Source organism: Coenobita brevimanus, chromosome 39 (genome assembly GCF_032717465.1).
Source record: "Coenobita brevimanus isolate Jiangsu-jjx chromosome 39, ASM3271746v2, whole genome shotgun sequence".
In the NCBI taxonomy this organism is placed as follows: domain Eukaryota; kingdom Metazoa; phylum Arthropoda; class Malacostraca; order Decapoda; family Coenobitidae; genus Coenobita; species Coenobita brevimanus.
In genome coordinates this window covers 14,881,038-14,893,960 of record NC_136992.1, presented here as the reverse complement: position 1 = coordinate 14,893,960, position 12,923 = coordinate 14,881,038, and the positions used below count along the sequence as shown (strand labels likewise).

At 41.8% G+C, this 12,923-nt stretch overlaps 1 protein-coding gene and 1 non-coding gene across 4 annotated transcripts in view; both read left to right on the top strand.

Annotated features, from left to right (window-relative positions):
* Positions 1 to 12,923, top strand: part of rump (heterogeneous nuclear ribonucleoprotein rumpelstiltskin) — a 155,540-nt gene that overhangs the window by 10,878 nt on the left and 131,739 nt on the right. For all 3 annotated transcript variants that reach the window (XR_013896845.1, XM_080270153.1, XM_080270152.1), the window contains exon 2: positions 8,913 to 9,023. Coding sequence is in view for 2 of the 3 variants with exons in the window: in XM_080270153.1 (XP_080126279.1) it covers positions 8,913 to 9,023 (111 nt within the window). In the remaining variant the exon portion in view is untranslated. The remainder of the gene's footprint in view (positions 1 to 8,912; positions 9,024 to 12,923) is intronic.
* LOC145396895 (5S ribosomal RNA) lies at positions 9,231 to 9,349 on the top strand. The gene has a single exon (XR_013896853.1). It is a non-coding gene; the product is annotated as a 5S ribosomal RNA (ribosomal RNA).

Here is a 12,923-nt window from a genome sequence, read left to right as displayed (position 1 = left end):
GGTAAGGTGCTTCTGCTTAAAGTAAGGCATATGTTTACCACAGTAAGTTTTCTTTGTAACTTAAGTTGTAGCTCTGGAGAAAGTTATATCTTGAAACAATGAAGGCTCAGTATGCAATTTCGTGCAGTCCTGCTGCTTGTTGATTAGAGCAGTTAGATTAGTCATAATTCGGTAATGTTAGAATCCTCAGAATACCCTCAACTGTCTGTGGTGTTTATAAACATTCTTCAAGTGCCTTGATCTTTATTTTAAACAACTGAACTTCCACATCATACAGAAATGAAACAGAAAGAACATTATGACATATAGCATAACAACTTTAACCACACTGTTTGAAATTACAAATTTACCCAGCAACCATCATCCACTCACTTGATGTAGTGCTGCCTATCTCTTCCTTAGCCTTTATCATTCATTTTCTGTGCCTGCCCTCCTCTCTTCCTATTTCTCCCATCTTTTCTGTCACTTCTTGTTGCTTTTCCTTTCTTTACAGGTGGCTGTACATTGAGTGTCAAGTGAAATGGTTTCCTGTAAGCCAAGAAACCATTTTCAGTGCTGGGTGGTAACCATATGACCAAACCATACGTGCTCCCTATGTGTCAACAAGTGGGTTGGTGGAGGGTTAGTGCCTCTCCCCATAAAACAAATAACTCAAAGTCAAATGGCCATCCCTTACGGGATTATGGCGTCTGGCAATTGATAGATAGATAGAAGTACTGTACAGCCAGGGTATATTGTATTTTAACAAAATATAGGTAGATTCCCATGTATGTTGAACAGTTATTTCTTTACCAAGTGGGCATCTCCTGGTTATTATTAAAGACAGTGATGCAGGGATTCAGGCTGTTTATCTTACAGACCTACATTTTCAAGGGAAATAGAACAGTGCAGTCCCATTATGCGATTGGGTTATGTCAAGTGAAGACGTATTGCATAATGAATTATTGCATAATGAGGTCAATATAACATGGATTCAGTGGAGTTAAGGAGGGTGACCTCAACTGCAAGGCCTGCAATTACCTATAAAAAAAAAAAAAAAAAAAAAAAAAAAAAAAAAAAAGCCTCTGCCGTCCACCTGAAGTTTGTCCTGCACTGGTATAAGTCGTCACCAGGGGTCCCTTGCCACCCCAGGATGGAGGATAGTCAGATGGCCTGAACAACACCAAAAAGATACAGTATCATTCATCATCCAATTCTGCGTTGACCCACAAGGAGTGTAGGAACCCGGGGCTAGGGTAGTTGGTCCTGACATTTAAGATGAGAGTGACCAGCCTCACTCATCCCTGAATGGCATTACGTGAGCAATAAACCCCCAACCATTCCTTGGATATAAACCTTCACCAGCTCAATCCGATTGAAGTGCTGTAATTACCCACTAAACCATGAGGTGCTAAAATTTGGTTATATGGTTAACACCCAGCATAGTAAATGGTTTCTTGGTGTACAGGAAACCATTTGGCTTGTCATTCAGTGTAGTCACCTACAGACAGAAGGAAGGGGAAAGAAAAACAGAAGAGGGAGTGTAAAGTCACTCATAGGCAGAAGTACGAGGAAAGAATGAAGGAAAGAAAGAAGGATGGAGGAGCGGAAAGGGTAGACACCTGAGAGCAGTACTACATTGAGTAAGTGGATGGTGGGCACCCCCACCTACCACTTTACTTAATGTCACACACTGCACTATTTATTATACAGGTACTGTACTTGTGCTGTTATTTGGTGAGAGAAATGGTGTTTCATTGGCCTGTCTTGGACAGAATAAAAGACAGGGATCACAGCCATTGTAAACACAGGGCAGGCATGTTGGTTCAGTCAGCTGTGTAGAGACTTTAAAAGGGGCTGGTGGTTATGTAACCGTAAGCTGGGATGACTTCGGATGATTTTTTCGTTTTTTTATGCCATGTAATCTAGTTTTTAATTCAATCCAAGATCTTAAGTATTGTATGTGGGGCTGGTCCACTAGGGTATCGAATCATAGCAGTAAAAAAATTACGATGTTCCATATATAATTATAGCAAATATAGTAATGAGTGTCCGAGTTTGTACTCAAACTTTGGCGAATTCGGACACACTATAAATTCGTACATAAATAGAAAATGAATGCAGATGACTACTACCCTGGGTTCCCAATTTAGTCTCGGCCGTATGTGGGCCCATTTTGGACGTTCTGGGTCTTTTTTAAAAATGTTCTTCTAGATAAGGCAATAATTGATTAATAATGAAAAAAAAAAAAATTTCAGGCAAATATTGAACTGGTTGATAAAACTTTTATTCATGTTGCCAGAGGTCCATACAATATGTTTTTCCGAGCCAAACGTAAACAGATACATGTGTTCCTCGTCTCTCATCTTGCAACGGGTTTGTGAGATCACCACAGCAAATATACCAAGTTTCACCACAGAAATGGTGACTTCCAGTTTCCAAGCAAGAGATTTTGAAAAGTGAACTATTGAAAATTTAAGAAAATATCTGAAAGCCAGAGGTGTGCCTTTCTTGTGATATAATAAGGCTGAGTTTGTGGGCCTGGTAAGAAAATGTATATTATATCTCCATCTAGTAACTGAAATGGATGATGACGATGATGAGTGTCAGTGCTAAGAAGTATTGAAGTAAATGGGGAGATTGTGATTTTCCCAGATCCATTTGCTGTAACATCATGGGAAGAAAATCTCAGTGCACTCTCCCCAGTGGCATCCTCAAATTGCAGAGTTTATTTACTGTGCAAGATGAATTGGCCCAAACAGAGAATAAGCAATTATAAAAAAGAAAGGAAGTACAGCCTGTTTTAAGAAAATTATGTACAGGGTATGAATGTCCTTTGTGTGGAGCAAGAATGGTTGGAGATTATTTTTTTGCTGACTTGGATGGCCACTATTGATAGGATCAGAAACAGCACAGGACTCTTTATTGTGGTGTTGCAGTGCATTTTGACTTCTTATCTTGTGGCTAAAATTGTTTTTTCCCCACCCATTATATGAAACCAACACAGGATCAGGATATTTTGGTGAAAGCTTGCCATTTTCCATAGCAACAAAGTGCCTGGAACAAATGACATGGTTTCATGTTGCAGTCCACTCCTCACCTCTTCGATATCGTATCTCGCATAGCCTCCGACGTTTAACGTCTTTTTTTTCTGGAAATCTGGCTCATCTTTTCATGTTGTGAGTCACATTGTGTTTGGAAGATGAAACTGATTTACAGTCTGCTACAGCACAAACAAAATATGTCATCGTCACTGATTCAGCTGCAACTCAGTTCACTCCAGTCGTCTGTTTATTCTGCTTCATACGTCCAGCAAGACAGCATGGCCGCTGGGATGTCATTTGTTGAAGTTATTGGTATTGCTTTCACTGTTCAAAAAAAATAATAATAATAATTACTGTCATGGGTATTTGAACCATGAAATTTCTTTCATGACTATTTTATATTCCTTTGCATTAAGATCCCCTTATCATTCAGTGGACTGCACTGTGGAGGACAAAGTGGTTGGTCATATTATTTTACCAAAGCATCCTTATTATAATGTTTACTGATATTTACAACATTATGATAATTAACAAGAGAATATTCAGTTTCTCCTGGTTATGGAGAGAATAATACCAAAATATTGGTAATTATTGCCCTCTGACCCACATTTTGCTCCTCTCTGCAAGAGTCAGAAGAATGCCACAAGATGGCAGGACCTTCAGTACACGCGCCGATTCTGATGATAGCAAATACCGGTCTATTGAGGTCAGTTATTCACCTACTGCAAATTGACCTAGGACCTACACACAGACTTGCTGTGGGAGAGTTATCTGTCTTTGCTTTGTGTTTTGACCTCTACCAAGTGAATTTTTTGGGCAAGAAGTAACTGGCAACTCCACTGGTGTTGGCGGGAGGTGGTGAAACACTCAGCACGTCAGTGGTTGCCCAGAAGCGAGAGTGGGCGTATATGTTCCCGTCACTCTGAGCTTGCACCTCCCTCATTTTCCGAATGCATAACTGTTTGTCCTGTTATTTTCCTAGAGTCAAGTTGTCATGCCTGGAAAGTACTGCTCAAGGGATGAGAGGGTGCATATCATTGCATGGAGGCAGGATAATAACCCTATCAACACGATTTGTGATCATACTGGATACATAAAGTTGACCATCATGAAGATTCTTGCTGCAGCGCTCGGCCTGCCACATGACGTCATACCAGAGCACAAGCATGGTGGTGGATAGAAGAGGATGATTTCCAGAGGTACAGATATGCTCCTGAAGAGGGAAGTAATCAAGAATCCTTGACTGACAGCAACAGAATTGAAGAGAATGCATCCCCATTTGTTACAAGACGTCTCAATTCGAACTATCCAACACCACTTGCGGAAGTAGCTGGGTTTGCCAAGCCACACCGCAGCCAAGAAACCGCTTCTCACTGACTGCATGAAGAAGCAGCGCATTCAGTTTGCCAAGAAGTATGCACACTGGACATTGGATGAGTGGAGAAAAGTTATGTTTTCTGATGAAAGCACATTTCAAGTGTTCCAGGTGCGTTTTGCCAAGGTTTGTTGCCCTGCCTTCCGTAGTCGATATCACTCTGCTTACACGGTGCCGACTGTTAAGCACGCACAATCAGTAATGGTATGGGGGTGTTTCTCAGGTGAAATGGGAAGGGGAGGCCTCTACTTTCTTCTTAAGAACTTGATGATGAATGGTGGCTGGTACATTCAAGTTCTGAAAGATTACTTGTTAAACTTTTTTGGTATTCATTGGTGCGACTTTTTCATGCACGTTTCAGCTCCATGTCACAAGTCTAGAAAGGTGACAAAATGGCTTGAAGATAATCACATTGAGTTCCTTGACTGGCCTGACAACTCTCCAGATCTAAATGCAATAGAAAACTGCTAGGCAAAGATGAAAGTCATGGCAGAGAAGAAGACACTCAATCTGGACAACCTCAAGACTGCACTGACAAATGTTTGATGCAAAGAAATGTCCTTAGATTGCTTTAGATATCTAAGTGATTTCATGCCAAAATGCATCCAACTGGTCCTGAAACATAGGGGAAACATGATTCCATATTAATGAATGGCATTTCATGAACAAACATTGTGATATACTATAATTTCTGTGCGTTTTATTACCTTGTGGGGGGAGATCGTAAGTCAATTTGTGGTAACTGTATTCAGGTTTTACTGTGTATGTGTGTGTGTGTGTGTGTATGTGTATGTATATGTGTATCTATCTATATATATATATATATATATATATATATATATATATATATATATATATATATATATATATGTATGTATATATACACACACACATATATATATATATATATATATATATATACACACATATATATATCTATATATATATATATATATATATATATATATATATACAGTACCCTCGCGTCCAGCACGGTAATATTGTCATGCATGGGTCACGTGTTGGACCAAAACCGTGTTGGACTAACAATAGAGCTTATGGGGAAAAATGAATTATGTCAGCAACCCTCTGAAAAGTCACCCTAAATACCTACCATATACCTATACATATATTGGTACTATTGTAATTATAATAAATGGTACTGTGCTATGAATGATAACTAACCTTTTAGGATAGTTTTGGTGGGCTTGCTGGGAATGGAAGGTGGTATCCAAGGCTGTAGTTAGACCTACTGGGTCCCCGGAGGATGACTGCTGGCGTCACTAGCGGGTAATGGCTGTTGCTTCTCCTCAACCTTCCTCATAAATCCTTCGAAATCACACTCAGAATCACTATCTTCGTCCATTAATCCTCGGCAAAGTGCATGCTTCTCACACTGTTGCCAGAGCCCCATCTCGTGACTGTGGAAAGTGATCGCTGTCGCTGACTCGGTAGAGAATAAGGAGAAGCAACTTTGTTTATAAACTGGTACACACACCGATGAGAAGGGTTTCAAAACGATTGATATTTATTCTAAAATATTAATATGTATTCAGTGTCAGGCTAAATATTCAATGCTGTAGTACGATACATTCTCTGTCGAGTCACCTGGGTTTTGGTCACACTGTTTTCCCCATCATATCCTCAGCAGGAATGCATCCAGATGAATTCCAAATGCCCGTGGTATCGTCGGCAATTTTACCACGTTACCGTTCCGATTTACCATCGTATCCTCGGCAAACCTGGTATGAAGTGCCGTGTGATAGCCTTCGGCTGCCAGGATCTTGTCTTAAGTTTTTTATTATGATCACGTTGGCTTCATTCATGTCGTAGGCCTTGGCAATGTCAACTTTCCTCTCCCCTTTCTTCTTCCTCTCCATGCTTTCTAGCTTGGTGGCCTGAGGGAGGTGCCGACGCTTCTTGGGGTTCTCAGAAGGCTTCCTAGGCATCGTAAGCAGGGTAAAATGCAGTAACAAGGGCAGAAAATGCAGCAAGAAAAAAGCACCTTCCAATGCAATTATGTGACTGAGTGGCTCTGTGGCGGGAGAAATTTAAACAAAACATCACGTGACACCAGAAACGTTTTTAATTGGGCGGCATCACGATAGCGGGCGGGGAAGGCTACTTGATCAGAAGTTTTTCATTGGCTATCATCATCATGGGAATGTCCAGTATGGCCGTGTTGGACCGGGGGTGATCGTGCTAGAGTGAACTCTGCGGATTTGGCCCACTTCTCGGAGCTCTGTGCGTGTTATGCTAACACACTCGTGTTGCAGTAATTAAATCGTGCTGGACTCGAATCATGCTGGACTAACTCGTGCTGGACGTGAGGGTACTGTATATATACATATATATATATATATATATATATATATATATATATATATATATATATATATATATATATATATATATATATATATATATATATATATATATATACATACATACAGGTTGTTCAGTAAATATGTAGCAAAAATCTGGGGGTGTATTCTGGAGACAATACTGAATGCAAATTACTAAATGGGCATATTGCAAAATTTCATTATTTTGGGAGTTACAGCACTTAACAGATTTGTTATGGACGTATTGGAGTCGGGGGATTGTAAATGAGACTTCCAACATTTACAGTGAGATTTATTAACAGTATTATAAAACACGCTTTACAGCAAATGTTCACGACTCAGGATTCCTTGCTCAATGCATGCTGCAGCCAGTCGCAAAAGTGACTGTAGCACACTTTCCAAAGCCCCGGACTGTTGCTGATACGTGCCACACTGTCCTGCACACGACACTGTAATTCCTCACGGTTTGGAACCTCTGTAGCATACACTTAGCTTTTAATATGTCTCCATAGGTGCTTTATTCCATTATTTTATAATAACAAGGGATTACCTAAATGCTGTGTTTCCTGGACAATGGATCGGGCATGGTGGCCCACTACTGTGGCCACCTCAGTCACCTGACATCACTCCCCTTGACTTCTACCTGTTGGGGCACATTAAAAGCGAGGTGTATGCTATAGAGGTTCCAAACCGTGAGGAATTGTGGCGTCGTGTGCAGGACAGTGTGGCACGCATCAACAACAGTCCTGGGTCTTTGGAACGTGTGCGACAGTCACTTCTACAACGGGCTGCAGCATGCTTTGGAGCAAAAGGCTGGAGTTGTGAACATTTGCTGTAAATGTGAATGACATATCCGTGTCAAGCATGTTGTACAATATTGTTCATAAATCTCACTGTAAATGATGGATGTCTCATTTACAATCCCCTGACTCCAACACATCCATAGCAGATTTGTAAAGTGCTGTAACTCCCAAACTATTGAGATTTCACAATATGCTCAGTGATCTGCATTCAGTATCGTCTCTGGAATACATCCCCTGATTTTTGCAACATATTTGTTGAACACCCTCTCTCTCTCTCTCTCTCTCTCTCTCTCATACACACACACACACACACACACACACACACACACACACACACACACACACACACACACAGAGTAGAGCTCTGTATTGCTCATTAGCCCTTCTGTCTTCAGTTCCCTGTTCAGCCACCACTCTACTCATCTCGTTATATAACACATCCCGTCCTTCCATAGCCTTCTCTTGGGCACATAGGGCCTTTTCTTCACTACCCAGTTCTGTAGTCCCTTGTCACATATCGGTAATTTGTTTTGCTGCACCCATTCTTTGCTCCCTATATTTTTCATGTCCTTTACAAACCACCTATCTGGCCACTGTTACCCCAGACTCATATTTAATCAGCCTGCCCTCTCTCTCTTCCTAACATGTATGTTGCCCACAGTTATGTTTATTGCCTCTCCAAACTCTAAGTGTCCTCTCTCCTTCCACATTCCTCGTACTATATACCATACACATCCCTCTTACACAGCTTCATGTCTCGTTCTGCTGCACCCATATGGCCATTTAAACCCTCTCTCAAAACTACAGTCTCATTCCCCATACCACCAACAACATGTACACTGTCAGATCATCTCAGAATCTTTCCTCTTCATCATCCAAGTCTACTGGTGGGGCATATCCCAATATTACTGTAACAAGAAGTTTTTGGAGCAATAATTTCGATGCTGTAATCCTTTTATCTACTTTCACTACATTCATAACATTGCCACCCATTTCTCTTCAACAAGCACACTCACACCACCATGTTCATCCACACTTCCCTTTCAGACAAAATATTCAACTATACTCCATGCAAATGAACATCATTGTTGATTCTCAAAATCTAACCTCCTGTATGCAGTAAACATCCACCTGTCGCTTGCTCAAGGTCTTCACCACTTCCCCTCTCTACCCTTCTAGCTATCCACACTCCAAGATGTCACTCAAACCCCATGGGTTTTGTGTGTGTGTGTGTGTGTGTGTGTGTGTGTGTGTGTGTGTGTGTGTAATGTTTTGTATTTGAAATACAAATAACTTTACAACAGTATGCACCTCTTAGTATTGTTTATTTTTATTATTTCCTCTAACTTTTATTTCTTGTTGATAGATCTCGGTCACCAATGACTGATGATAGAGATGGTGACAATGACCACGGGGACCGTGACCGTGACCGCAACCGTCGCAATGACCGTAACCGCAGCAGGAGTGACCGCCCCAGGTAAGAATGAGACTAGTAATTGTTTTGTGAAACATATAACTACAGTATTTATTTTGTGATGTAGATCTTACTTACTCACCTGCTATTGGTGGAAAAATAGGGCTGTTATCATTGCTGCAGTGATAAAAAAATAGGAAAGGGAGCATGGAAGTAAAAAATTTGCTGCGTAATAGTACAGTATTGTGACATTAACTGTAATGTATGGAAGTGAATGGCCATACCACGTTGAGTACACCGCTTCCCATCCGATCAGCGAAGTTAAGCAACGTTGGGTCTGGTTAGTACTTGGATGGGTGACCTCCTGGGAACACCAGATGCTGTTGGCATCCCTACATGTCAAGTGGGGTTGGTGGAGGATTAGTGCCCCTCCCTGTAAAACAATTAACTCTAAGCCCTTGGCCACCCCGTGTGGGATACATGGTGTCTGGCAATGAATGAATGAATGAATTGTGACATTAACTGTAATGTATGGAAGTGAAGATTGGACTTTGTTGTCAGGACACAAGTCAGGAGTGAAAGAAATGGAAATAAGTTTTTGAGAAAAGCATGTGGAGTTACGTGGAGGGACAGACTGACAAATGAGGAAGTGAAGGAGCATTATGTGGACATGATAGAAAGCATTAGGAGAAATACTTTGAGGTGGTGGGTCATTCCATTGTGAGGAACATTATATTTGAAGACAAGTTATCGAACTACTCTCAGTGCAAAAGTATGCAATATAAACAAATAGTGGTAGGTGGTGGCGACCATCATCTACTCACTTGATGTAGTGCTGCCTACTTCATCCTTAGCCTTTATCTTTTTCTGTGCTTGCCCTCCTCCCTTCCTATTTCTCCCATCTTTCCTGTCACTTCTTATTGCTTTTCTTTCCTTTACAGGTGGCTTTACATTGAGTGACAAGCCAAATGGCTTCCTGTAAGCCTAGAAACCATTTACAATGCTGGGTGGTAACCATATAACCAAACCATACATGCTCCCAACATGTCAACAAGTGGGTTGGTGGTGGGTTAGTGCCTCTACTTGTAAAACAAATAACTCAAAGTCAAATGGCCACCCCTTATGGACTTATGGCATCTGGCAGTAGATAGATAGATAGTTTTTGCAAGTTATATAACCAACACTTCACCCTACATCATACCACAGTCAAATTGTTTATATGATTTAATATGGATGTTATATATATGTTATATAGTGTGATGAGTAAGGATGGAGCTTTGGGGGATGAAGTGCATGAAAGGGTACAGCAGGGAAGGAATGTTGTTGGTGCACTGAAAGCAGTGATGAGAAATATGGAGGTGAGTATGGAAGTTAAGAAGTCACTGCATGATAGTATTGTGATCCCTACCCTGACGTATGGAAGCGAGGCGTGGACCTTGCAGAGGGGAACAAGTCAAGAGTGAGAGCAGTGGAAATGAGTTACTTGAGAGGAGCATGTAGGTTGACATGGAGGGGCAGGTTGACGAATGAAGAAGTGAAGGAATGTTGTGGGGTGGATGTGGATGTGGTTGAGATTAGGAGAAATACATTGAGGTGGTTTGGGCACGTGGAGAGAATGGAGAATGAACGACTGACCAAGAGGGTGTATGTACTGTAGGTGAGATGGAGGTAGGGAGAGGGAGGGGTAGACTGAGGATGAGGTGGAGGGATGGAGTTGAGAGGTATATGAGGGAGGGGGGAGTGAGTTGGGGAGAGGGTAGTCAAATGGTGGGTGACAGAGCGACTTGGAGGCGTTTTGTCTGCGGCCACCCTTTGCGGGATTAGGGCCTCGGTCTATAGATAGATAGATAGAGATTTTCAAAAGTTACGTGAGGAACGTTACGGCAGTGCTACCCCCTCTTGTAGTTGTCGTGTTTAATTTCAATAAGTCATTGATTTGACTGGTTCAGTCAAGGACTGTTTCATATCAGTAATATGTCAGTAGGTAAGGATATTAAACATACCCAGCAGATTTGATATTCCTAATACAGTAACTGTTGTGCTGTTAAGGAAAATGTGACCTGGAGACATGTTACTGGAAGACTGAGAAACGTTACTTGTGCAGTTGTTATTGGAATATTATACAATCAACTCTTATTATGGTTACAGTACAGGTATTTGTAAGTTTCACAGACATAAACAAATTTAAACTGATATGAAATTTACATAATAAACTAACCAGAAAGAGGTTGGTGGGGCCACTTACCATCCACTCACTTAGTGTAGTGCTGCTCTTGGGTGCCTGCCGTTTCCTCTCGTCCATCCTTGTTTCCATCCTTCCTCTTGTCTTTTCTTCCTTCATTCTTTCCTCTTCCTCTTGTTTGTGGGTGACTCCACATTAAATAACAAGCCAAATAGTTTCCTGTACACCAGGAAACCATTTACTACACTGTATGGTAACCACATAAACAAATTATGGTGCCTGGTGGTTTAGGGGGCAGTCAAGGTGCTCCAGTCGGATTGAGCAAGTGCAGGTTTATATTCAGGGGGTGGTTGGGGTATACTACTCAGGTAATGCCACTCTGGGATGAGTGAGGCTGGTCACTTTCATCTTTAAATGTCAGGACCAACTTACCTAGCCCCGGGCTTCTACACCTCTCATGGGGCAGCAGTGGATTAGATGATGAATGAATGAACTAACGCAAAGACAATTCCTGTTTAAGTGACATCAACATAGACTAGTTGATTGAGGAGGGAAAAGTCACATCTTTGAGTGTATGTAAAATTCTTGATACCTAAGGAGTTGGCAAAGCCTGCACAACCATGTCCTCTGCTGTCTGATCTCTGTCTGGGTTTTCAGAGAAATGAAGTTGGGTATGAACCACTCTGTTGATGTCCCTGATTCTAAGGTGATCATGCCCTCTTCTGGCACCGACTCAATGATGGCAGTTCGAAATATTTAGACAGCTTCTTGGTTGTATGATGAACCAGTACAGCATTGAACACTAATAGTGGGACAGGGTAATCTGGTGCCAGAGGGCAGGTTAATCGCACACATCCACCCCCCAGCTACCTCTTCTTACCTCCACAAAACCACTGATTTGTTAGGCAGATGGATCAGATTTCTGAAGCTTTGCTCTTTCTCACGTCTTCTATCTCTGTCTATATACCTAGGCTGCTTCCCCCAAGGAAAGGGAGGTAGCCGAGACAGGACGACACACTCCCCATTAACTCATCCATTCAAACATATTCATTCACATCTTAGCCCCAGAGGGGAGAAGGGACAGATCCTCACCACACCACACCGCACAAGGGTCAACTGCGCAGGGCAATCAGTGACATCCACAGCAGGGCCTGACAGCAGAGCTGGTTTACCCCTGCCACATCATAATAAACCTATCCCCTTACCCGCACCTGACCTAACTAGCTGATCAGACCAAATGCGGGAGAATATCCCCTCAGGGCTGCGTCATCATTTATTCATTCACAATTTCTCTCCATTTATTTCTGTCATGCACAGCCACTATTCCTTGCTCAGCAGACATCCCTCTCGCATCCAGCGCTCTCTTCACACTGTTCATCCATCCTATTTGTGGTCTTCCTCACTGCCTTACACCTCTCACATCAGATCTAGTTATCTTTTTCACCAATCAGTCATTATTCATTCTCTCCATATGTCCAAACCATCACAACACCCTCTGCTCAACTCTACCAGCCATCTCCCGAACAACTCCAGTTCTCCCTCACACTTCATCATTTCGCACTCCATCCATACGCGTCACTCCAAACATACTCCTCAGACACCTCATCTCCATTACATTCAAACTTTTCCTCTCTGCTACACCCATATTCCATGTTTCAGCCCCATATAATGCAGTCGGTACCACAACACCCTCATACAGCCTTCTCTTTACATCCATTCTAAGCGAACGACATCTAAACACTTTTTTCATTCCTCCCAGCACCTTACCTACATCATTTACT